At 48.5% G+C, this 23,365-nt stretch overlaps 1 protein-coding gene across 7 annotated transcripts in view; it reads right to left on the bottom strand.

The window, feature by feature from the left end:
• The window catches only part of HNF1B (HNF1 homeobox B), a 52,882-nt gene that overhangs the window by 26,831 nt on the left and 2,686 nt on the right, over nucleotides 1–23,365 (bottom strand). For 3 of the 7 annotated variants that reach the window (XM_029211303.1, XM_029211299.1, XM_029211300.1), the window contains 3 exons: nucleotides 20,438–20,637; nucleotides 15,508–15,772; nucleotides 13,816–14,051 (listed from right to left, as the gene is read on the bottom strand). In XM_029211303.1, coding sequence (XP_029067136.1) covers nucleotides 13,816–14,051; nucleotides 15,508–15,772; nucleotides 20,438–20,637 — 701 coding nt within the window. Of the gene's footprint in view, nucleotides 1–13,815; nucleotides 14,052–15,507; nucleotides 15,773–20,437; nucleotides 20,638–22,258; nucleotides 22,332–23,365 lie in introns of those variants that run through there. The other 4 variants (XM_029211305.1, XM_029211302.1, XM_029211301.1 and 1 more) reach the window with 2 other exon arrangements.

Consider the following 23,365-nt stretch of genomic DNA (forward strand, 5'->3'; position numbering starts at 1 on the left):
CCCCATTTTTTTCCCATAAGCCCTGTGGTTTTTATTGTGTGACCTTGCAAAGCACAGTGGTTTTTATGATGGGTATGTTGGGTTCTATAGGACTGACTGTGCCCCTGTGTTCAAAGGTGGAAGCAACTGCCTCCCAGGAGGATCCCAGAGAGGAGCCATCCAGGGTGTAATTAACTACAGAAACTTTTCATAAACCTGTGCTTCAGGGGCTTGGACTACCCCATAGAGCCCTGGGTATCTAATCCGGCTCTCTACGAGCTTCAAATATCAGTTTAGGAATTTGGGATTAACATATACACACTATTATGGGACTTCCCTGGTGGTCCAGTGGCTAAGACTCCACATTTCCAATGCAGGGGGCCCGGGTTGGATCCCTGGTCAGGGAACTAGATCCCACATGCCGCAACTAAGAGTTCAGCGTGCCACAACTAAAGATCCCGCACAAGGCAATGAAGATCCCATGTGCCGCGTCTGAGACCCGGTGCAGCCAAACAAATAAATAAATATTTTTTAAAAATACACACTACTATATATAAAAGAGATAAACAACAAGGACCTATTGTATAGCACAGGGAACTATACTCAATATTTTGTAATAACCTATAAGGGAAAAGAATCTGAAAAAGAATATATATGTATAACCGAATCACTTTGCTGTACACCTGAAACTAACACAACATTGTAAATTAACTACACTTCAGTTTTAAAAAATGGTTTAAAAAAAACAGCTGAGGGGGTTCCCTGGCTGTCCAGCGGTTAGGACTCGGCGCTTTCACTGCCGTGGCCCGGGTTCAATCCCTGGTTGGTGAGCTAAGATCCCGCAAGCCATGTGGTGCGGCTAAAAAAAAAAAAAAAAAACAGCTGAGAGCCCAATGCCACAACTCCAGAAATCAACTGGGCACCAGTGTCCAGCCACTTTAAATTCATACTCTCTCATCTCTCTGCTTTGACTCTCTGATGATTCTGGGCCAGTCAACTTCTGGGCCTTGGCATTTTTATCTGTAAAATGGGCATACAGATCTCCCTTCCTCGGAAGCCAGAATAATGAATGAATAAAATAAGGTTAGAGAAGCACTGGGTTCTCCTGAGAAAGAAAATGCTGGGCAAACAGAACAGCAGCGTCAGCCCAGAAAGCATGACCAGAATTGCTTTTTTAGGAAGAAGCAAAGAGGGAGGTAGGGGTCTCCTGGGCAGTGGGAGGCTCAGCTTGACCTCACGTGGCCTTTGAGCCCGAAGCCTGGGGGTCCCTTTCACTGGGGTCTGTGAGCTGCACCCAGAATCTGGTGGGCTGCCTTTCACTCTTGACATTTCAAAGCCAATCTCCCATCCCTGATAATGCAGGAATGTTCCTCTGGCTGGTGGACCGCTGCCAGCTCGAGTGAGCGTCCCAGCCACCAACAGAGTAAACATTACTCAACCGGCCGGGGCTCTGTCACACACATTCTTCCCCTGTGTTCCTAACCTCACGCAGAGTGCAGCCCAGCACTGTTGGGTCTGGAAACTGGGAATTTAAAATCAGGCAGGAGGGAGAGTGCAGAGGAGAAAGCTCTCCCAAAAAGGAAACAACCGTGTCCATCAATTATAAGTAGACAGAGCTGTCTTTCTTATGAAGCCAAAACAGAGGTTTGGGGGTAGGGGCACCAGGAGGAATTCGGCCAGTCTTGATGGGTCCAGTACAGCATCCTTATAAACCCACTCCCCCTTTTCCCCAAAACGAGTCACTTTCTTGAGTGAACTTCTTAAGATACTCATTTAGGATAAAAGAATGTGAACAATTCCCCCAGCTTGAAACTGGGAACTCCAAAAATGAAAGCTTTCAAATTAGCTGGCACTGCTGCCTCAGTTTCCTCATTGGTCACGCAGGACTATTGCCGGTTCTTATTAATATTTCCTTCTCTCTGAGGATAAAGATGAATGTTTGCCAAGAGTTGAGGAGATTAAAAATCTGAACGTCTGGGAGGAAAAATCTGAAGCAAGATGAAAGCAGTTTAAACATGGGGCTGGTTTCAATTCCAGATCTCTTTCTATCCGAGATGGCTTAGTTAGGAGCCCAATTCATAAGAGGAGAAACACAGACAGGCCTGTGGGGACGGTAAACACTCTTGAACTCAAGGAGTAAAAGTTGAGTGATACTTGAGGGAAGCCCACAAACTGGTTTTCTTATAAAAATCAAAGCAAATGTAACCAAGAAAAGACAAAGGCTTCCATCAAAAGCATCTTGGCTGAGAACAGAAATGAATGTGCACCTGAAAAAATGGCACACATGAGGAGGTAGAAAGGGCTGCCTGTCCTTCCCACTAAGCCCATCTCGGCTACCACGCCTGCTCCTTAGCAGAGAGCTGGTTTCTGCAGGCAAACAAGAGAGGGTTTGCAATGAACACTTCATCCGGGAGATGCTGCTACAGGTGAAAGAAACCCAGCCAACCCTCGAGTACTTGAGAGGGCCTCACCTCTGTAAGTGTTTTACACAGTCTCCTTCTCAATGTGTCCCAGATGCCCATTTGACAGAGTGGAACACTGAGGTTCAGAGAGGAAGAAGTCATTTCCACCATCTCTTGCTAAGGGTCTCCCAGCGAAGCAGTAGTATCCCGAAGCTGGCCCCTCTCGCTCTTCCCCGATAGCCCCACATTGACTCCACATATCCTGAGCCTCCCATCGTGATGCACTAATAGTTTGAAATGATTTCATTTGTTTTCTTGGCGGCATCTCTCACTGGAATGTAAGCCCAGTGAGGGCAGGACCTCATCTGTCTTCTCCATGATCCCCTTCCCCAGCACCTTGTACAGACTATGCTCTGCCCCCTCGATAAGAGCATGTGATGAATGAATGAATGAATGGCCTGCACTTCAACTCGAAGTGACAATGGTATAATTTATTCGCTGATCTCCCAGGTTTTCTGAGGTTGACGGGAGGCATGTATTTTTAAGGAGGAGTAGCAGAGAAGGAGAGAGGAGAAAGAGAGATTAACATCTAATCAAAATGAAGAGATATCATGGATGCATTTCAGCAACATCATGTTGGAAGGTACGAGGTGGAGGTGGTGAGGAGTAAGTATGACGTCGCAGCTCTTCCTTTCCGCACCAGACACCTTGGACAGTGCTTTATCCAGAGTGCAAAGGGCCAGTGGGATGCCTGCAAGGACCTACCCATTCCCTACTTCTTGAGGCCTAAGAACATACCCGTTACCTAGGGTCCTGATGGGCTGACCATTTCTAAAGGGTTTGGGCTGCTGGTGGGAGCCCCAAATTTAGACTTGCCGTGTTAGAACCCAGTTTTAGGCCCCTTGGGTTTATTTGGGGGTCAGTAGGATCAATTACTGGGGATTTACTGTGGCAACCTGAGTAACTCAAACGCCTTTCTCCAAAGGAATCTAGGGTAAAACTAAGAAGGGTTAATGATGGACATCGTTAGGCCGAAAGTCTGTGCAGGCAGACACAGCCCTGCCACCGTCTGGCTCCTGGGGTGTCTTTTCTGAGAGGCTGCCTTTGCAGGCAGGGGTAATGCGGCTGCAACAAAGGCCCCTAGGCTTGGCTGACGAGGAGAATGATGATGCTCCTAGTGGGTCTGGGGAACGGGGAAGGCTATAAAGTCATCAGCAGACTGAGCCACTGGGTGTCCACATAAAAGTGAGGTCCCATAAACAGACATCTGTATTGTGACTGAAGGGCTAATAAAGTCGCCTTAGAAGAGCGTGGTTTTCCACTGCGACCTATTCACCAGCAGGACCCCGCTGGGAAGTGGTACCCGGGGAGAAGACCCTTGGGGGCCTGGCAAGCGTCAGAGCTCACTACGGGCGCTTGCCCGGCCACACCTCAGCCTCTTCATCACCGTTGCGGAGGGCAGCTCCAGCACCGTTATCATCATCACCACCATCATCACGACAGATACACCCGGCAGGCTCATGGATGCGGGTCGCAGGGAGCAGCAGGTGTTGGGCACTGATACCTTGGAAGGTGGATGATCACTGGCTTCCACTGACCAGGAGCACCAGTAACGTGCTTGGGGGGTCACCCCAGAGACCCGGTGGCAGCCCAGAGTTGGGGAGTTTCCTTCCCGTTTCTCCAAATGACTGATTTGCAATAAGTCCAATCCCTTTTCTAGTCCTCAGTTGCTCAATAGAAACTCAGGAAGAGTAATTCTTGCTCTTTGCTTGCCCAAGGGATGCTGGTAAGAGATTATAAAAGGAAGTAATCTCGAGTGAAGTAAGTCAGACAGAGAAGGACAAATATATGATATCACTTAGGTGTGGAATCTAATAAAAGGGTACAAATGAACTCATCTACAAAACAGATAAGAAACAAAACTTATGTAGAAAATAAACTTATGGTCACCAGGGGGTAAGGGAGGGAGAGGAGGGATAAATTGGGAGATTGGAATTGACATATACACAGTACTATATATAGAATAGATAACTAATAAGGACCTACTGTATAGCACAGGGAACTCTACTCAATACTCCATAATGGCCTATATGGGAAAAGAATCTAAAAAGAGTGGATATATGTGTATATATAACTGATTCACTTTGCTGTACACCTGAAACCAACACAACCTTGTAAATCAACCATACTCCAATAAAAACTTTTTCTAAAAAAGGAAGTAATCTAGTAGAACTAAACTGAACGAGTAATCTAAACTCAGCTAATACACTAAACAAGGAGAAGCTAAATTAGTAGAATACAAGGGAGAAAAAATAATAACATGTTCCTTGAAAACTTCCTGGTAGAATTTAACGTTGAGGGATTTTTTTGGTGAACTGTATAGTTTAGTTAAGCAGTATTCACGGAGGTGGAACTGAATGACTTGTTTCTAGAAAGGGGAGAATATGCTTTACATAATAATATGTACATACGTTATGTAGAATGAAACTAATTCCATGCTCAGCTTGAAAGTGAATAACACACTTATAAAGCAGGGGATTTATGCATGAAGCTTTTGGACAGGAAGCCCTCTGCAAGAGAGGTTGTCATTCCACACATATATGAAAGGTCTACCATGTGACAGGCACAGGGCTTTGGGCTAGAGACTCAGTGGTGAAAAAAGCCAAAAATAAAAAGTCATAGGGAGCTGGATTTGTAGAGACTTCAGGGACTACCTTTTTCATGGTGAGAATAAGACTTTCTTCGTTTTTTTTCTCTGTCTTTGACAGGTAGGGATGCAAACCCTAAACTCTACCTGGCAGTGGGATTCTCAAGACGACGGAGGAGAAGGCTCATTTCTGTTTTCATCCGTAAGACATCTTGAGATAAATTAAGCACCTATTTTGTGCTCACCATGCAAACTGATGCTCTCCAAATGGGAGATGCTGTTCAGAGGTTTCCCATCCTTGCTGAGCAAGGACTCACTGGACTTCGTTGCCAGCCTGATCCAACAGGTGCCGACTGGAGAGAGGCACCCTGTGGTGGGCAGGCCTGGGCAGTCAGGCTGCCACTCAAAGGCCCTGAAAGTGTTAACCTCCAGCAGTTATAGGTGCCTCGTTTATACCCATTTTAAATCTGTTTATTGTGACTGGCCCCACCCAATCTGCTGGTGCTGTAAAGCTCTAATGGTCCCTAATAAAGGTGGAAGGCACACAGTTCCTGAAATGGGGAAGAAGTGAGGGAGCGAAGGAGACCAGGAGGGAGAGAGATGGATGATGAGCTTAACAATAAAGTATCACAATGGCAAAGCTCCCTCTGCCACTTCAAACAGCAGAGCCCTGGGCCCCAGTGTCCAAATAATAACCTGCCAGAGCTGAAAGGTCTCATTTGCCAGACTCCCGGAGGAATTAAGTGATTTGCCCAAGGTCACCCCTGCCCCTCAGTGCCTCAGGGCTCCTGGATCCGAGTCTGGGGCCCTCAGCCCAGCTGCCTCATCTCTTTTACTTCAGCAGGGGACCATCACGACTGTCGCCAACCCCTTGAGACTCTAGCCTTCTCTCATCTAGCCTATGATGTCCAGCCTTGATTGTATATCCACATCTCTTAGGGAGTTTGTTGAAACTTCCCATGCCTGACCCCTTGTTCCAAATCCTGATTCTAAAAGGTGTGGATGGGGGAGACATGGGTACTTTTAATAAACTCCCCAGATGCCTTACATGTGGCCTGGGAAGGAGATCTGAGAACCACAGATCTTGTCAATACTTGGGTTTCACTGTTCCTGATGTCTCAAATGAAAAGCAGGGTTCATAAAAAGGGGAACTCTTCCAGGGTGAAACTGCAAACCACAGCCCTGTCAAGAACCCAGGAAGAACCAAAGCTCTTCCTCTCTCTTGACGCCCTGAGGGTTCCTGAGTCAACCTAATAACCCCTTCTGGGTCAGGCACTGTGTGGGGCACTGGGTGCACTTTATCACCTTTAAGCCCCTCAGTAGTCTGAAGGAGATAGGTATTACGATCCCTATTTTATGGATGAAGAAACTGAGGCTCAAAGAGGCTAAGTAACTTGTTTGAGGCCACACTGCCAGACAGGGACAGAACCACAATTCAAGCCCAAGCCTGTTTGGGGTGCTACACCTTGCTACCCAGACACACCCATCTGAGTGTGGTCCTGGCAATGGACTGCCTGTGACCAGCTCGCCTGGGGGATGTGGATTTCCCTTGGGAAAGTCATTAAATGCTAAAGATCATCTGCATGCATGGTGTGTCTCCAACTTGGGAGGGACATGCAGTGTACACGTCCTGAGAAATGTCTTGACTTCCTGAGAGCACTAGAGAGACTGAGCCTCGCTGGTCAGCTCCTCCGTGGCTGAACTCACACAGGTGTGCTTTGGGCGGGGCTGCTGAAGCCAGAACAGAGGGTACTGGGGAGGTATCTTAAGCAGATGCCTGCTCTCAGGTACAGGAATGTCGCTTCCAGAAAATCAGCCCTCAGGAGCATCTGAGGTTTCCTGCGTTCACTGCAGGAATCGTGTCTACCCCACCCCTTCTTACTGCTCTTTTGCGTGAAGTTTGGGGGAGCTTCCTTCCTAAGAACAAAGGTCATGAAGCTTCTCAGATTTGGCCTCCACCAGGAAAGTACCACACCCTCTCTAAGTGGCAGGTTCTCAGGGCTAACTACCGACAAGCAGGGGTACTCACACCTCCTTTCATTAAAGGCGAGAAATGCCTTATTAGGTACAGGAAATTCAGGGTCATCTTACGTACCTGACCTTGCTACACGGTCATGACCTGCCATCCCCTCCACCATCCACGGTTCCTCCCAGCTTTCTCTCACTGTTTAGTGTCTTTGCACTGAAAGCCTATGGCACTGGACATGGCACTTGCAAATGCCTTATGGATGTCACAGAGCAGTCCTTCCTGGAAGCATGAGAGCCTGCCTGAGTTACTGAGTAAACTCAGTTACTACAAGAAGCCAGCCTGAGTCTACTGCAAACACCAAGATGAGTATCTAGTAGACCTACTCAAATTGTCTCAAAATTGAGGTTGAAATAAACCTATAAGAGGAACAGAGGGAAAGAGGAAAAAGAAACCCAAACCACTGGGCTCCACAAGGTATGGTAATAGGTACCATTTATGAGAGCCTGCTACATCTGGGGTGCTTTGCATATGTTATCTCATTTAATCTTTCCCACATCTGCATGAGCGGGTGTCTCCATTTTATGCACTGAGAAACTGAGGCTCAGAGTCCAGAGTCACACAGCTGATCAGTGGCCAATTTGAGGTTGGGATTCATGTCGACCTCCATACCCATGACTTTGTCGCTACGCCCACTTGGATTTATAACAGCATTTCTCCAGAGTATCTTTAGCATATATTAAATGTCGGTATTGTTGACGGTCAGGCATCTATGGTACAGCCCAGGCACTGGGATTTTTGGAAGTCTCCCAGTTGATTCTAAGATGTGGCGAGATTTAGGAACCTCTAGTTGTCCTAGAGCACGGGTCAGCAAACTGTGATCGGCAGGCCAAGCAGCCTGTTTTTGTATGACCCACGAGCTCAGAATGGTTTTCACATTTTTAAATAGTTTTTAAAAATAAAAAAAGAATATTTTGTGATATGCAAAAATCATAGGAAATTCAAATTTCAATCCCCATCAATGAAGTTTACTAGAAGACAGCCATGTGCATTCGTTCACATACAGTCCATGGCTGGTGTGTTCTCCAAAGGCAGAGCTGAGTAGCTGCGACTGAGACAGTATGGCCTGAAAAGCCTAAAATAGTCACTATCTAGCTCTTTACAGAAAGTTTGCCATCCCCTGTACTACAGTTCTTATGCACAGCTAGGATGATAACCAGGATTGAATGTATTTGACTTTATTTTGGGGCTAGGTTTCATATATACATATGCTTCATATATATTTATTTTTATGTTTCATATATACATATTTTTTTCCCCTCTCCCCATTTGTGTTTGATCTTGTGGCTTCCCGGCCAGCAGTTAGCTTCATAGACCCTTGCATAGCTCTCTGCCTCTCTCCCTCTGCTTAATTCTCTCCCAGTTCTTGTCAGTTTCCATCAAACCTTCAACAAACAGACTCCAAGGACACTTCTCCCGTAACTTGCGGGCTGGGGCAATGTGCTTGCAGGCAGCTTCCTTCCTCCTCGGATCGGACAGGAGGCATCAAGGAGTCCTTGAATTCTCTAAGGGTCCTTCAGGGGGATTAGGCACGCAGGTAGGGCTGCCTTCAGTGATAGAAACCGGTATCTCCTTGGCCCCTTTGTGAGGAGGCTGGAGTCCCACCAGCCCGGGCAGCCGGGGTTCTTTGTATGCAGACCAGGGTTGGTCCGCTATCAGGGGGAGGCTGCCAGCAGAATGCTCTGAAGGCTGGGCCTCTTAAGCTCATTAGTATCCTGATTGTCTTGCCCAATCTAGTGGCAGCCGATGGGGTGGTACCCGCAAGATAAAATGACCTTCGAATTCAACAGATAAAATGGCAGTCCGATAAAGTCCCTACAAGGAGAACATTGGAGCCGTGGCCGCCACGGAACTCCACATCAGTATAAATGTGTTTTCTACAATAGCAGATGACTCAAGGCAGGATCTGTTTCTCTTCTGAACTCAAAGAACCTACTACTTAGGGACAATGGGGCTTATTTACTGTGGGGATCTTTGCTGTGGAGATGAATATTTTTACAACTGCACTCATAAACCCCCTCCACTCGTCTGCTGCCCAGGGAGTGGGCGGGGCTCCAGAGGTGAGCTGAGGTGCCTGCACTGTCTCAGAAGCCCCATTAAGTTGTTAAGGCATTTAGTGCCCCAGACAGTGCCGACTGCAAGGGCAGTTCAAATCCCCACCCAGATGGGGATGGGGTTGTGAAAGAGGGGGCTTTGATTTCTTCCCTGGGCAGGGCACAGAATCCACCTTGGTCAGGGGCAACAGTTGGTGGCGGGGTGGGGGGAGGCTGAGAGGGAGGCGGAAGCAGCAAACTAGCCAGACTGGGAGACCCCACCCTTAACCCACCTCGCAAAGCCCCTTTGTCATTCAGAGGGGAACAGTAAGAATATAGGAGAAGAAGGAACTGTGGGAGGATTGTGTGTGTGTGTGTGTGTGTGTGTGTGTGTGTGTGTTGATTTCCACGCCTGAAAGTCCTTAGCATCTGCATAAAGCAAAGTGAAAGTCAGTGTGTAACAGCTCAAAACCTGTCTCTGCCACTTACAAACTATATGAACTTGGGCAAATTACTGACATACGAAATATCTCACCTTCCTTGATTGTAAAATAAGGGGTAAGGTTATGGATGGTGTCTACCCTACAAAGTTGTGAGGATTAAATAAGATGATGCATGTACTCAGCCCAGGGCCTGGTACCCAGGAAGCACTCGATCAGCACTAGCTGTTCTCATTATTCAGATTTACTCACGACCCTGCCACTGGGCACTTTTGAGATTTCCTTGGGTTCTGCAGATTTCAGTGTCAGGGAAAACCACAGTGACCACATGATATCCTGGCCCAGAGTCTCGTTTGTCTAAGACCCAGAGTTAGATTTCTGCAGGCAAGTTAGGAGGAGATGTAAGAGGGGTTCGGGGGGAGGCAGGAGGCTGGATTCTCAGGTCCTCAAGCTCTGATCTGACCATGGGGGCAATCACAGCCCCTGGGCTTGGAGAGGCAGGAGTAAAATTTGAAGGGAGTGAGGAGAAAGCAGCCACAGAAATAAACGTCTCCTCTTCTTGGGTAAAGAGGCTGTGTGGCTCAGGACATCCAAAGGTTATCCTGGTAGGGCTTGTTCTCGCCTCTGGGCCTCACTTTCTTACTAGGAGAATGAGCCTCTATCTCCTTCTCGAAAGATGATACAAGAGGGAGGACATTAGGTGTGGGGTGAATGAAGGCTGATGAAGACCTCTGTCCCTCTCTTGCTGTCGCAAGGCGGCCGGGTGAGTTTGCTGGAGGCGACCAGGCGAGTCTGCCACAGACTGGAGCAAAGGGGACAGTACGCAAGGCCACCACAGATGGTGCAGCCGATCCCAGGGCTTGGGCCGAGGCTAGCCCAGCTTCCATCCCGTGCCAACTTCCTCCTCCTTGGGCTGATCAATACAGGCACCAGTCTCCAACCAGTCTGCTTCCTGGCCACAGCCCTGCTCTCTGACCTTTGGGGGGCCTTTCTCTTGATTCCGCTCCAGAATGGAGGTCGGGGCCATCACTCCGGGCCTGCTCAATGGCCTCAGAATAGGCTGTCACAGGGCCTATAACCAGGGACAGCTCCTGCTGGCGAGAGCTGGGATGGGGGGTGCAGATAAAGGCCTTCCCGGCTGAAGATAAATGGCTGCCCACAGCCTGCTACAGTAACTCCAGGCCCCCAAGAAGAGCAAACAAAGGGTGCCCCTGTGACACTCACTGGAAAGATGAAGCCCCATCAGAGGCAGCCAGGCTGGTTCAAAGACTCAACTTAATTGTCAATTAAGCATGCATGAGGAAGACAAAGCCATGACAACCCTGGGCTGCATGCTGGCGTGTGATTGTAAAGTCGGGAGGGGCAACGCTGAAAACAGCTGATTCTGCTGACAGTGTGTTTGTAGGGCACCTTGTAACCAATCAGCCTCTGCTGACAGAGGCAAAGGGCTCCTTCTGCCACTCCTATTGTGCTGGACATTCCAGGACCAGGGTCACACTGTGGTCACCGTGGGCAAGTGGGCCACAGCACTGTAAGCGTGGCTGGGAGGGAAGGGGCTCAGGTACAGGAGGGATGCTTTCCTCTCCAGGAAGAGGGGTCAAGGGAAAGATTTGTCTTAAAGGTGCCTCCTGTCCTCCTGGCTCAGAGACTGGTGTTTGGAGGGGAAAGTGGGGAGGGGGTGGGGACCTCATCTCCCCAGCTCAGCCTTAGAGGCTGCTGGTGCTGACTCGGGCTGTTGGTTTCTCCTCGGCCACCACAGAGCCCTTTTCTGCATCCAAGTAGGTTTGGGGCTTGGTTAGAGACCATACCTTGGTTGTAGGGACCGTGATGGGAAATATATCGTGAGAAGTTCAGATCAAACCCTCCCTGCCGTCAGGCTGGCCCTGGTTGCACTCCCTAGGAGCCTGTCACAACCCATGTGCTGCCTCCACCAGCAGTCTGCGAGGGGGCCAGGGCCTGATCGCAGCATTTGCACCCCAGCCCCAGAACACACCTCACTGCCTCTTAGGAACAACGCTCGTGTATGAAATTGAAAAGGAAATAGATTTCTACTGCCCGTCACTCTTTCCACTGCCGCTTGTTTAGCCTTCTGTGATAATAATAATGATAATAGTAGTTATGGTTTATTGGGAAAGATGGTGTTTACACACTCTCTCGTTTAATTCTCACATGGCCCCTATGAGGTAGGTGCTATATCTCCATTTTACAGACAGGAAACTCAGACTCAGAGAAGTTATGTGAATTGACCACACTGCAGTTATGGGAATTAGAACCAGGTTAGAATCAGGATTCAAAACTAAGTCCAGAGAATCAGTCCCTGGACTATTTTGATGAACCCTGAATGAAAATTAAGGGAGAAGGGAAGGTAGCCACTGAAAATACACAGTGGCCCATAATTATTGCTCCATAAATAGCTAGAAAGATGCACAAACTCCCCAAAGATAACCTTGATCCCCAGCCAGTTCTAGGGACTCTACGCCAGCAGGAGGTCTTCCCAACTAGACCATAAGCCCCCAGGGGCAGAGACGCGTGCGTGTCTTACTCATCACCAACGTGGTGCCCAGACTCAGCGCCTGTCTGTGCTGCGGGAAAGTACAGGGTGGGAATCGGCAGGCCTGGGTTCTAGCCCTTGTTTTGCTACCGTCGCCCTGTGGAACTCTGCAAAGTCACTACCTCTTTCTGGGCCTCAGTTTCCTTCTTCCAAGTTCCTCCCGGTTCTAATATTCACTGATTTATAAAAAGGCTGCGACTTCCGGGGACCCTAGAGAATCCACTTCCAGTGGGATACGCCTCCTCAGAGGGCTCGGTGGTGTCTCAGGGCCGTGTTTCCCGCCCGACCGCTGCCCTGTCCCTAGTACCTGCTCCAGCCCCTCCAGCCCCGCCTCTCTGGGTCTCCTGTCACCATACAGAATGCCTAAGCCAACAACCGCCTGGTGACCTCACCACAACCCCAGCTTGTCAGAAAGCTGCCGGGCCTTTGTTTGGCTTGCAGGCTCCCTGACTTTGGTGTGGAGATCACAGGTCCCAGCACAATAGCCATTGTCTTCTCAGTAACGCCCCTAACCCCAGCCACGCCCCCCGGGAGCTCCCCGCTCCAGATCCAGGGATTACTACTGCACAGGGGTAGTTACTTTGCCAGTGTCAGGCCAGTGTTCATCTGGAGGTTTGTCTCCCTCTCAAGAGTAACCCCAACTTTCTTCTCATGTGGCTGAGCCCTCCCCTTCCGTGGCAATGGGACCCAGAGAAGCTCCCCTCCCTGGCCCCCCAGGCTTCGCACTGGACAGTAGCAGCCTCCCAGAGACACTTGAAGGGGTCATGCTGGGCGGATGGGGTGCAGTGTGGAACAGATGCTTGGAGACGGCCCAGCTGCTGGCTCTGAGCCTGTGCCCCCAGCACTTAGGTCAGCGCCCAGGTCTCAGGCCTGTCCCATCGGAAGGGCAACCAGCAGGCGAGGGGCCAAGCAGTTTCAGAACCGGCCCCCGAGTTAGAAATGGTGCTTGGCTCTCCTGCAAACCCGTCCCCAGAGCAGGCAGCAGGCTGTGCCGCAGTCTGTCTACACAGGCACCAAACTGACCTCAGCAAACACATCCACTCCGGGGAGCCGGCTTCCCAGGGGAAGACGTACTCATCCCATCCCCAGCCTATGCCCGCCGCAGCCCTCAGCCTAGGGGGGTGCTTTCCCACCAGGAAGGTGTAGGATTCCATCCTGACAAGCCCACAGCCCAGAGCAGAGGCACCTAATCCCGGCCGGGGGCCTGGCGCACGGCAGCACACATAGGTACTCAACCAATTTTGGCCAACTCATCACCACCAAGATTTCAAGTGACCCGCCCCGCCCTAACTCTGGTGGAGCACAGACGCCAACAAGCAGAGTGGCCCTTCCCCGGAGGGCCCTGGGCTCCTCCCGCTGCAGCTGGACAGAGCCCTGGGGGTGCACCTGGATGTGGCGGAGGGGCGACCCCTCTGCCTGCGGCGTGGACCGGGCACACCCGCGAGGCAGCCTGCTCCGTCTCATCCGGTGGTGGCCCTGACCCGCTGAGTCAGCAGCCGCAAGGGCAGGAGAGAGGAGCCTGCAGAAGAACGAGGCGGGCGGAGGGCTCCCCGGAGGCCGAGCGAGGAGTTAGAGCAAACCCAGCTAGAGCCACACGCTCTTCTCACGAGAATATTCCAGCAGCAGGAGGAGGCCAGCCCTAGGACCATCCAAAAGCACTGCCTCCTCTGAGACACGCTGAGAGCCGTGGGGAGAAGCCGGAGGGTCTGGTCGCCGAGGCGTTGGGGCCCGGCTTACCTGGCAGCTTGTTGGGAGGGGAGGTGCTGGGCTGGTGCGGGGGGGAGCCGTGGGAGAGCAGCGGGTTCAGGCCATGCGTCTGGCTGGAGCTGTAGGCGTCCATGGCCAGCTTCTGCCGGAATGCCTCCTCCTTCCTGCGGTTTGCAAACCAGTTGTAGACGCGGACCTCAGTGACCAGGTTGGAGCCCAGGCCGTGAGCCTTGGAGGGGGAGACTCCCCGCTGCAAACATTCCGCCCTGAGAACAGGAGGGAGGGTAGGTGGTGAGCAAGGGCGGCCCGGGGCCGGCCCGCCGGCGTCTGGCCCCAGACGCACAATCACGGGGGGCCTTGGCAAGGAGGGCGAAGAGGCCACGGATAGAGCGGGGGAAAGCCTGTCCTGAGAAAAGGCCAGCCCATGTAGTTATCTGATGAGACGGCAGGAGTGGGGCGGAACACAGGTATGGAGCAGGCTCGCTGCCCCGGGAGTCAGGGGTGCAGCCTCTGGTGTGGCTCCTGAAAAAGAGAGGAAGCCGTGGGGCAGGCAGCTCAGGGAGAAGGTCCAGGTGGGCCTCCTGACTCCTCCTGATGTGGTTATTCTTCCCACTCTACAAAAGGCAAGCTCCCAGCTCTGTCTAAGCCCTTCCAAAGCACCCTGAAATGACTTCTGGTCTTCTGGGGTTTGGACATCGCACACAGGTACCAGGGAAGCGAGATTCCTTATTCACACAGCAGAACCCCCTCCAAGGGGCAGGCTAGGTGAGGTATAAATGAAGCCATGCAAAAGGCGGCTGGTCTCTAGTTTTATCAACTGCTGATGAAACCCCAGGGCCAGGCGTGAGAGAGATTCTTAGACACCAGTGGATACTGGGGGGTCCTTCTCATCAGCAGGGGGCCAGAGCACAGCTGAGGACGCTGTGACATGTATGGGCGGATCGTTTCACCTCCCCACTCCCCAGCCTGACCTCCCTGGCTGTATCCTCCCACTGCCAGAGCCAGTCCAGCCCAGAGAGAGGTCTTAACCAGAGCAAAGAGCAGATTTTTTAAAAGTCAAGGTTGGAGTCAGGGCGGATGGGGCAGGAATGAAGCAAAAAGATATCTTGAGGATTTCTAATAGTTTTCTTTAAAATTCCATGTCATTAAGAACAAATGAACTCTACAAAAAGGACTCTGATCAGTGTGGGCAGAGTGGAGGGAAGATCTGAATAATTCTTGCTCTCCTGCTAAGTTTCCTTTGAACCAATGTGTGTAACATTTGGTCAAGGCCAAAGCCAGTCTGTGGCTAAGGGATAGCTTTTCCCTGGTCTGTAAGGGAGGTCAAACACATGATTCTCCCTTCATTGGCATTATATTTTAGACCAGCATTCTCCAGCATTCTCTGGGATAATAGTTCATAGGGGTATACCACAGAGAGACCTCCCATGGTTAACAACCAATTCAGCAAAGTGAAGTGGGTTTCTTGACTGCAGGACTTCTCAGAGCAGCCTTTAAAATATTAATGTATGTCATAACTCCCTAAGAGGAAGTATGCAGAATGATGCTTCTCAAACTGATTTATTAATGGCTTGAAATGAGGGTTCTGTGGAACACACTTTGGGAAACCATGACTTGGCCCCTTATCTGGATAACTAATGTCTCAACATTCCAGGACTGAGGGGATGGAGCTCGGGTCCACGTGCTTGCCTGCCTGCTCGGGTGAGCTTCTGGTGGTGTTACCTGTTGCACTCCTCCACTAAGGCCTCCCTCTCTTCCTTGCTGGGGTTCTTTTGCCGGTCGTAGGCCTGGTACAAGATTTGCTGGGACGCGGGCCCCCATTTGAATCGGTTGCGACGCATCTTCTTGTTGGTGGGCTCAGAGCAGGCATCATCGGACTGCCCAGGCCCCTGGCTCTGTTGACTGAACTCTGGAAAGAGAAACAGCAGCTGATCCTGACTGCTTTTGTCTGTCAAATTTCCAGAACTCTGGACTGTCTGGTTGAATTCTGAAAAGAGAAAGGAGTAGATTTGATAGGGTCTGTAGCCTTCACTCAGCAGACACACAGACAGATAGACCAACGGAAAAAAACACCTTTATTCCTCTCCCCTGAGCTTTGGGATCTGCTGTTACTGTGGGTGGGGGTGCAGGGGGGAGGCTCGGCTCAGGCCCCTCACTGCCCACTTCTGATGGCTCCACCAAATCCACCCCTTTCCTTTCTTTGGAGGAGCTCAAACGTGGCCGACCATTGTTTGCAGGACAATTTATTATTATTATTATTTCATTGGCTCACTGGCTCTCAGACATGAAGCAACGCTCTGAATCCTGAACTCTTGTGTTTTGACGTCAAGGAGATGAACTCCATCAAGTCTCAGGTCTAGGGGAAAAAATGCTCAAAAGTACAATCTGCGCTTAGACAAAGTGTTTAGAGGCTGCAAATAGCTCCCCCCACCACTCTCCTCATAATTCCTAGGGATCAACATTATAATGTTATGCTCTTTGAAAAACCCCAAACCCCAAATCTTTTGACTACTGCTTTGAAATAATATAACTGGACCTTTGTATTGGAAAGAGAAGAAGCTCTTTAGAGCTCAGATCATTTCGGAGGCAATGGTGTGTGTGTGTGTGTGTGTGTGTGTGTGTGTGTGTGTCCAGGGGTCCATTTAGGAGGGAAACAGCCCAAGAGGGAAAGGTCTTACAGACCTGCCCTCACATTTGAAAGATGGGAAATGCAGGAGGTAGCAAACACAGGACCTTCCTGGGAGTGGCATTTAATGAGTTGGAGAAAGGTAAATATAGATGGCATGATGCCCCTTGTCAGTCCAATTCCCAGGACCCAGGCACACTGTGACCCTCAATATATTTTGGTTGAATGAATGAATGGAAGACGGCAGTTTGCCTGGTGGTGATTTCCTAGCCTTTATGGTTGCAATGAGATTTGATATTTACTCATGGAAGAGGCAGCCTCGTTGTCCTCTTCCTCACATGTGTGTGAAAAAGGGTTCATCAGGGTGATTAATTCCATTTTACAGATGAACAAGCATAGAGGCCAAGGACCCTGCTGAACAAGGACACGTAACAGATTCATCTCCTAACTCCTGGTCCCTGGGTTCTGGACCTTGATGTTTTTCTTTCTTGTTTCCTGGAGTCATCCCCACAGGTCTCAGAAAATCCTCAAGGTCCAAAGTCAGGCCACTACTTAGTGCTTGAATCCCGTCCACAACACCCTACCACGTGGCCTTCCAGCCCATCCACCTCCAGCAATGTGAAACTTACTACCATCTAAGGATCCACTTCCATTTTGGTCCATCACAAGGAGCAGTGGGCCCCTAACAAGCCTGTACCCCAGACGCAGGTGGTGTTGGCCTTTGTTTAACCAGTTGCCGATCGGCCAAGTTAACGAGCTGTCTCCCAGGTAGATGGACTGAACGAGTCACTGGGACCTTTGATTTGGGCCCCGCCCACTTTGGATGATTCTCAGGCCACTTAGGGCTCTGTTTTCACTGGTTCCCAACAATCCCTTTAGATACCTGAGAATGTCTCTGCCAAATTTACTGGCAGGAAGTTACTGACTCAACGAAATAATGTAGGGTCCCAACCAAGTTCCTTAATTCCTGGTCCCTCAGCTTTCCCGCCTGTGGAATGGGACTGGGTGAAGACCTACGGGCACTAAATAGTCTTTTAGAACATCTGCTCCTAGTCAGGATAACAGTGATGATAATGATGATCACCCAAGTTCCTACGGAAGTTATACTTTTCAAAGTGCTTTTACACTTCCTGTATTATTTGGTCTTCATAGCAGCCATCTAAGTACAGTGACTTTGGGGAGGATCATAGTGGGAGAAGGAAGTCCCCTGCTCAGTGGGTGTCTGTCTCAGTGACTCCTCTCCTCCCTGTGGCCCTGTGGAGTTACCATGAATAATAGCCAAAGCCAGTATGGGTGATCCCAAGGACCCAGGATCAGCATGAGGTTCCTCATTTGCTGTGAACAGATGTCATCACAGGGAACATTTACTGAACCATTTCTACAGTGAGGTATTATACAAAATCCTCCAAATGTATCCCTTCATCTAATTCTCACACCTGTCTGTGCAAGAAGTATTGTTATCCCCATTTTACAGATGAAGAAATTAAGGTTCAGACCAGTTAAAGTTTCATGGGCTTGAGGCGGGAGCCAGGACGTGAACCCAACCTGTAGACGCTAAACTCATAACCATTGCATCACCATGCATATGCATGGTGATGCACCATATGCATCACCTCTCGCTTGAAACAAAACCCAAACAACACACCCACAAAACCTTCCAATCGGCCTTGGGTGGAGGTAACTGAACTGACTCCTGAAGTTCTGCCTATGGTGGGTGCGAGACACGCCCGCAGTTGCCCACGCTGTGGGGGCTGCCTCTGGCTGCTGGCTGCCTGTTTTGAAGAACTAGACTCCCCCATGTCCTCCATCCACCACCAACTCTCCCCCACTTCCTTCCAGATTAACTGGGGGAGGGGCACAGAAAATGTTCATTGCCCATAAAAATTAACTTGAAGCAGTTGGCTTTGGCAACCTCTTTACAGGCTCAGGAGCCAGCCTGGACAAAGAGATTCTATCTGCATAGATGGGTTCATGAATATTACCATTTATTATTTTTAGTTTCTCAAGAAAATTTATCATGTGTCGTCTTTTTTTATCTTCCCCACTCTCACCACTTGCCACGTTCACTTGTGTCCCTCTTTTATTTATCTCACTTCCTATATTTTATCCCATGCGTGCATGTCTTATATTCATCCTTTAAGAATTGGTTGAAATGTCGCCTCCTCTAGGAAGCCCTCCGTGATGTCTCTAGGCAATTTAGCAATTCCTCTGCTGCCCCTTGTGTATACTTTTATAACAACTCTTAGAAAGCAGCTGTCATTATTTTTTCAAACATCTCATCTCCCTCATTAGCTTGTAAATCCCTGGAGAAAAGGACGTGTGTATCTCACAGCCCAGCAAGTGCTTGGCACCTCATAGGTGCTCATATAATATTTACAGAATGAAGGGGTGCTTCGTAAGCTTTATGTCTCATGGGACTTTAAAACAATAATAATAATTTTAAAATCCTTTGCAGAGACTGTCATACATTTTTGCAAAATGTCATTCTCAAGCATCTTGAGAAACTTTTGGGGACTTTTGTCTTTTTAGAAGCTTCCGGCTGTCCTCCTCCTTTCTGAGGGAAATCCCATGGCATGCAGAGAGGAAGCTCAAACTGGAGATGCTGCCTGAGGCTTGTATTGGAGTGAGGGCGTGTCCCAAGGGTTCTCTGGCCTTTGGAGACTATGGCTCCTGAAAAATTTTCTTACGCTTTCCAGGAATTACAGGGAGTTGCTTCATGTCAGACACACAAATTCTTAAAGACCTAGTCACCATGGATGGTGGATCACCCCAGAGTTAAAAAGGGGCCTCTTCCCCTCAGTAGCAAAGAGCTCTCACTTTGCTTATTCTAACCTACCCATCTAATGCTTCCAACAAAAGAGCAAACCACGACAATAAGAGATGAACCCTTAAACCCTTTCCCTCCACCTTGAAGTCCTTTCCAGCCCACAGACATTGAGACAATAAATACTGAAACAATCACTTCAGGTCAGTGTGTGACAGAAAACAAGAGTGATTTTAAAAAGTAGGCCTCCAGTGAGAGGGGAAAAACCCAGCCCAGAAAGTGGTAGAAACTCATATCTTGACAGAGAAGCCCACCGCCCAGAGGATAGTGTGTGGGAGGAGTGAAAGCTCATATAAATTTTTCCTAGAAAAAGGGCTGGATCGAAATAATCAAAGTGTAATGTAAAAGTATACCTTCCTAAAGTAAAAACAGTAGGTCACTGATACTCTTATCATTGAAAGGCAGTTCAAACTTCCCTAGACTTCAAAACAAAAATCTTTGTGTTATTGGGTAGAAGAAATCTTGGGACAAAAAGGAAATTGGGGAATGACAATGGGAATGACAAGAATTCACGGGTCAGGGTTGCCAATGCAGATAGATGATTTTAGTGTGTCCTGCTTTAGCCAGAAGCAGCTTCTTCCTCCGTCCGATAGGCTCACCGGCTGGGGGTCTCAAAACTCCACCGATTTTGGTAAACGTGAGCAAGCAAGCATCTTAAGTTGCTTCAGAACTCAGTTGCACCCCCCTACCCAACCCCCCCAAATAACAGGATCAGGTTCTGAATATATCTATATATACAAATGCCTTCTATTTTTTATACTCTTTTCAGAGGAGGAAAATAACGATAATAGTGATCAATGTTATTGATTGCTACTAAATGTCTTCCTTGGAAACTGACCCATGGTCATGTATCAAGGGGAGATGCTTGGCTTACTTTGGGGACGATACTCCACTGTTACCTACTTGGTTTCAAAGAGAAAGATGTTGGAAGCAGGGACCAAAATATTCAAGGTGCACTGCACACACTGAAGGGCTTGTCAAAGCAACTGGCTGGGTACTAGGGGATCGTGGGAGAAGAAAATGATATAAGTCAACCCATTGTACAGCAGCGCTGAAGGCCAAATCCACATGCCAGCTTCCTTATATTTGCCAAGCGCTACGCAGACCTTGTTGAGGAAGAGGAAACTGAGGCATTCCACAGGGGTCAGAGTTAGGGCAAAGGTCACTCCTGGTTGAGGCAGAGGCAGGATGAAAGCACTTACGTCGGAGGATCTCCCGTTGCTTTCGGACGTACCAGGTGTACAGGGCGGCGCGCTTCTGGGTCTTCATAGGGGTGCCCTTGTTGAGATGCTGGGAGAGGTGTGACTGGTTCAGGCCGGTGACATCGACCACCTCCCTCTGGGGGATGTTGTGTTGCTGCATGTAGCCCTTGATCATTTTGGCAGCCCTCCAAGGGTCCTCGCTAGACAGATAAACAGATGGTTAGGAAGGATGCTGGTAGAAGAGGTCGGGGAGAAATACCCTCTTTCTAGAGGTTTTACCTAAACTCTGTGTAAAACTCTGACCTTCCCCTGTTTCTCCTCCTGTCCCAGTTACATCCTGGGGAGAGGCCAAAATAGAACCTAAACAAAAGAGGAGATGAAAGCTCCTATATAGTGTACTCCATCCCTTTCATCTGAGATTAGGAGGGCAAAGAGGAAGATGATTTCCCTGCTTCAGGAATGGGAAAGCACCCCAGCACTCTCTCTGGGGAAGCAGAAAGAGAAGTTCATGCTTTATCTTGCTTTCCTTCACTTTCCTGGAATGTGAGAGACTTAAACAACGGCAAGAGGCCCACTGGACAGTGGAGGTGCCATTAGCTTGGGGCTGGGCTGGCTGATCCGACAATGACAGAGGGCAGAATCTCTAAATTCACCTGGACTGCCCCCCCATTATTTTCCTTCAGAATGGGCGTCTCCGTTTCTTGTCTTCTAAAACAGGAGTAAAACTTTTGTGTCCACCTCCTGAGAAGCAAGGAGGACTTCTTAGCCAAATGTTAAACAGTTTTCAGAGTTTCAGAAAAGTTTTAAGAAATGATGTTCCTCCCTGGGGCTGAAGAATCACTGCACTGAGGTGAGGCCAGTAAAGTTAAAAAAAAAAAAAAAAAATCTTCACAGCCCCGCCTCTCAAATAAGACCAAAAGGAGGGAGAATAATTTCAATTTCTGAATAAGATATGAATGATTCCAAATGCCATGTTTTCCTGTATTCTTACATTTCTCCTCTGACAGGGTAAGAGTGTCTGGAAGTTAATCTTTCTCATAAATTTTAAGCTTGGGATAAGAGCTTACATTTCTCATAAACACAGGTAATGCAAAAAGCTTCTTTAGAACACTGTATTAGTGCCTTTGAATTTATTCCAAATGTTTTCAACTTTGCCAATATCTTTTCTTGCTTATTGAATAGGTGACTTAAAAGTGAGAGATATAATTGAAAACAGAAATTAAGAAAACAGTGCACAGTATAGAACAAAAATATTCAAGAAACAATACATCCACATATACTATTTGTTTAATGCAGCTACATATTTAACTTAAAAAAAACCCAGCATCCCTTTACTGTATGTTGATGTATATAATAGCCTGAAAGAACATGAAAAAAAGTGAAGGGAAAAAGTAGTTTCAGAGGTAATAAAAAACAATGCTGAAAAGCAACATTTACAGTGTTGCAAATGAAATAACCGATTTATTTCTAAATGGTATCTATAACATGTCAACTAAAGTTATGTTTGTGTCATGAAGTTTTAAAAATCCAGTAATTAAACTGAGATTTTTGTAATCATTTGAAAAATTGTGATCATTTTAGCAAGTCTTTAATATTAAATTTATGAAAACACAGGCTTTGATAGACATGTTTTGAGAAATACAAACAAAAGATTAATTACCTATAGCTTAATATATTTCTCAAGTATTTATAAAGGTACTTCCATGTAATACAAAATAATGAACTAACAACAGGAACAAAAAATGAGGAACCGCGTCCCAGTTTCAAGCATGGAGAATTCACCTTGAGTAAGAGGAAAGTAATGTAACATTTTGCACATACCCGTGTAAACATCAGAGTTCATTTAAAATCTTATTTCTGGTGAATATTTCCACAGATATTTTCAGGGTAGAAAAACACCTTCAACGGATACGAACAATAGCTTCAAAAGTTAGAAAAAGTATTTGGATTTTAAAAGTTAATGCTGCTTCGACAGATTCTTTGACTTTTTTAGTTTTGCTTAATATTTTTTTACTTGTATTTATTTCGTGTGTCTAAGAAACCTAACTGAAATTGTGTAATGTTCTAAAAGCGAATGATTCCGTTGTTAAGAGTGAATTAGCTTAACAATTGGGAAGGTTTAAAAAAAAAAAAACCAAACCAGTAAAACCTTATAAACCATAGCAAATCTTTCAGCCCGCATTGAAGGACCAGAGTTGGGGATAAGATGGCGTAGTTACACCTTTACAGCTCTGACCACAGAATTCTCATGCATTCACCGGATAGAGCCCCGAGAGTCGGTTACGTTTTGAAATTTGAAAATACAGCCCGTGATCAGGGGTTCCCAACCCCGATAAACACACAGAACGGGAGAAGCGCGCCCGGGCATTGTGCTCAGGACGCAGGTGTCAAGCGCCCGACCTCGGCGCCCGCCTGGCCAGCCCAGCACGCTCCTTTCCAAACAATGCCTCGGCCGCCCACAAGCAGAGAGGTCCTGGACCCCGTCTCAGATCGCTGTGATTCTTCTTTAAGAAGCCTCAAGCCCGGCCTCTTGGGAGCAACCAACTTTCCAACTTTCCACCGCGCGCCAGCCTAGAGCTGGGGCCGGGGACACGGCAGCGCGCAGCCCCCGGCCTGCTTTTCTCGCCTTTCTCTTCCAGGAGATGGAAAGAGCGGCCGGGCGCTCCCCAGAGTGACTTGCCCCGTTCTTTTCTTTCCGCCTTAGGGGAGCGAGGTGGGCCAAAAAGGGAGTGCGTGCGTCTGGCGGTCAGCAGCCGACTGTGCAGTGACCTGGGGACCGCTAGCGATTTCTTGAAAAATTACTTTAATCAAGTCTGACCACTCCCGAAGTTGGGGGAGGGAAGGCAGCAACCGCTGGGGAAAGGGAGCGAAACCTTGGGGTCTGTCCTGCGTCCCCCCGCCTCAGCGGGGGTCTCGGACCCCCTAGCC

This window comes from Monodon monoceros, unplaced genomic scaffold (genome assembly GCF_005190385.1).
Source record: "Monodon monoceros isolate NGI ecotype Baffin Bay Population unplaced genomic scaffold, NGI_Narwhal_1 Super_Scaffold_9, whole genome shotgun sequence".
Classification (NCBI taxonomy): domain Eukaryota; kingdom Metazoa; phylum Chordata; class Mammalia; order Artiodactyla; family Monodontidae; genus Monodon; species Monodon monoceros.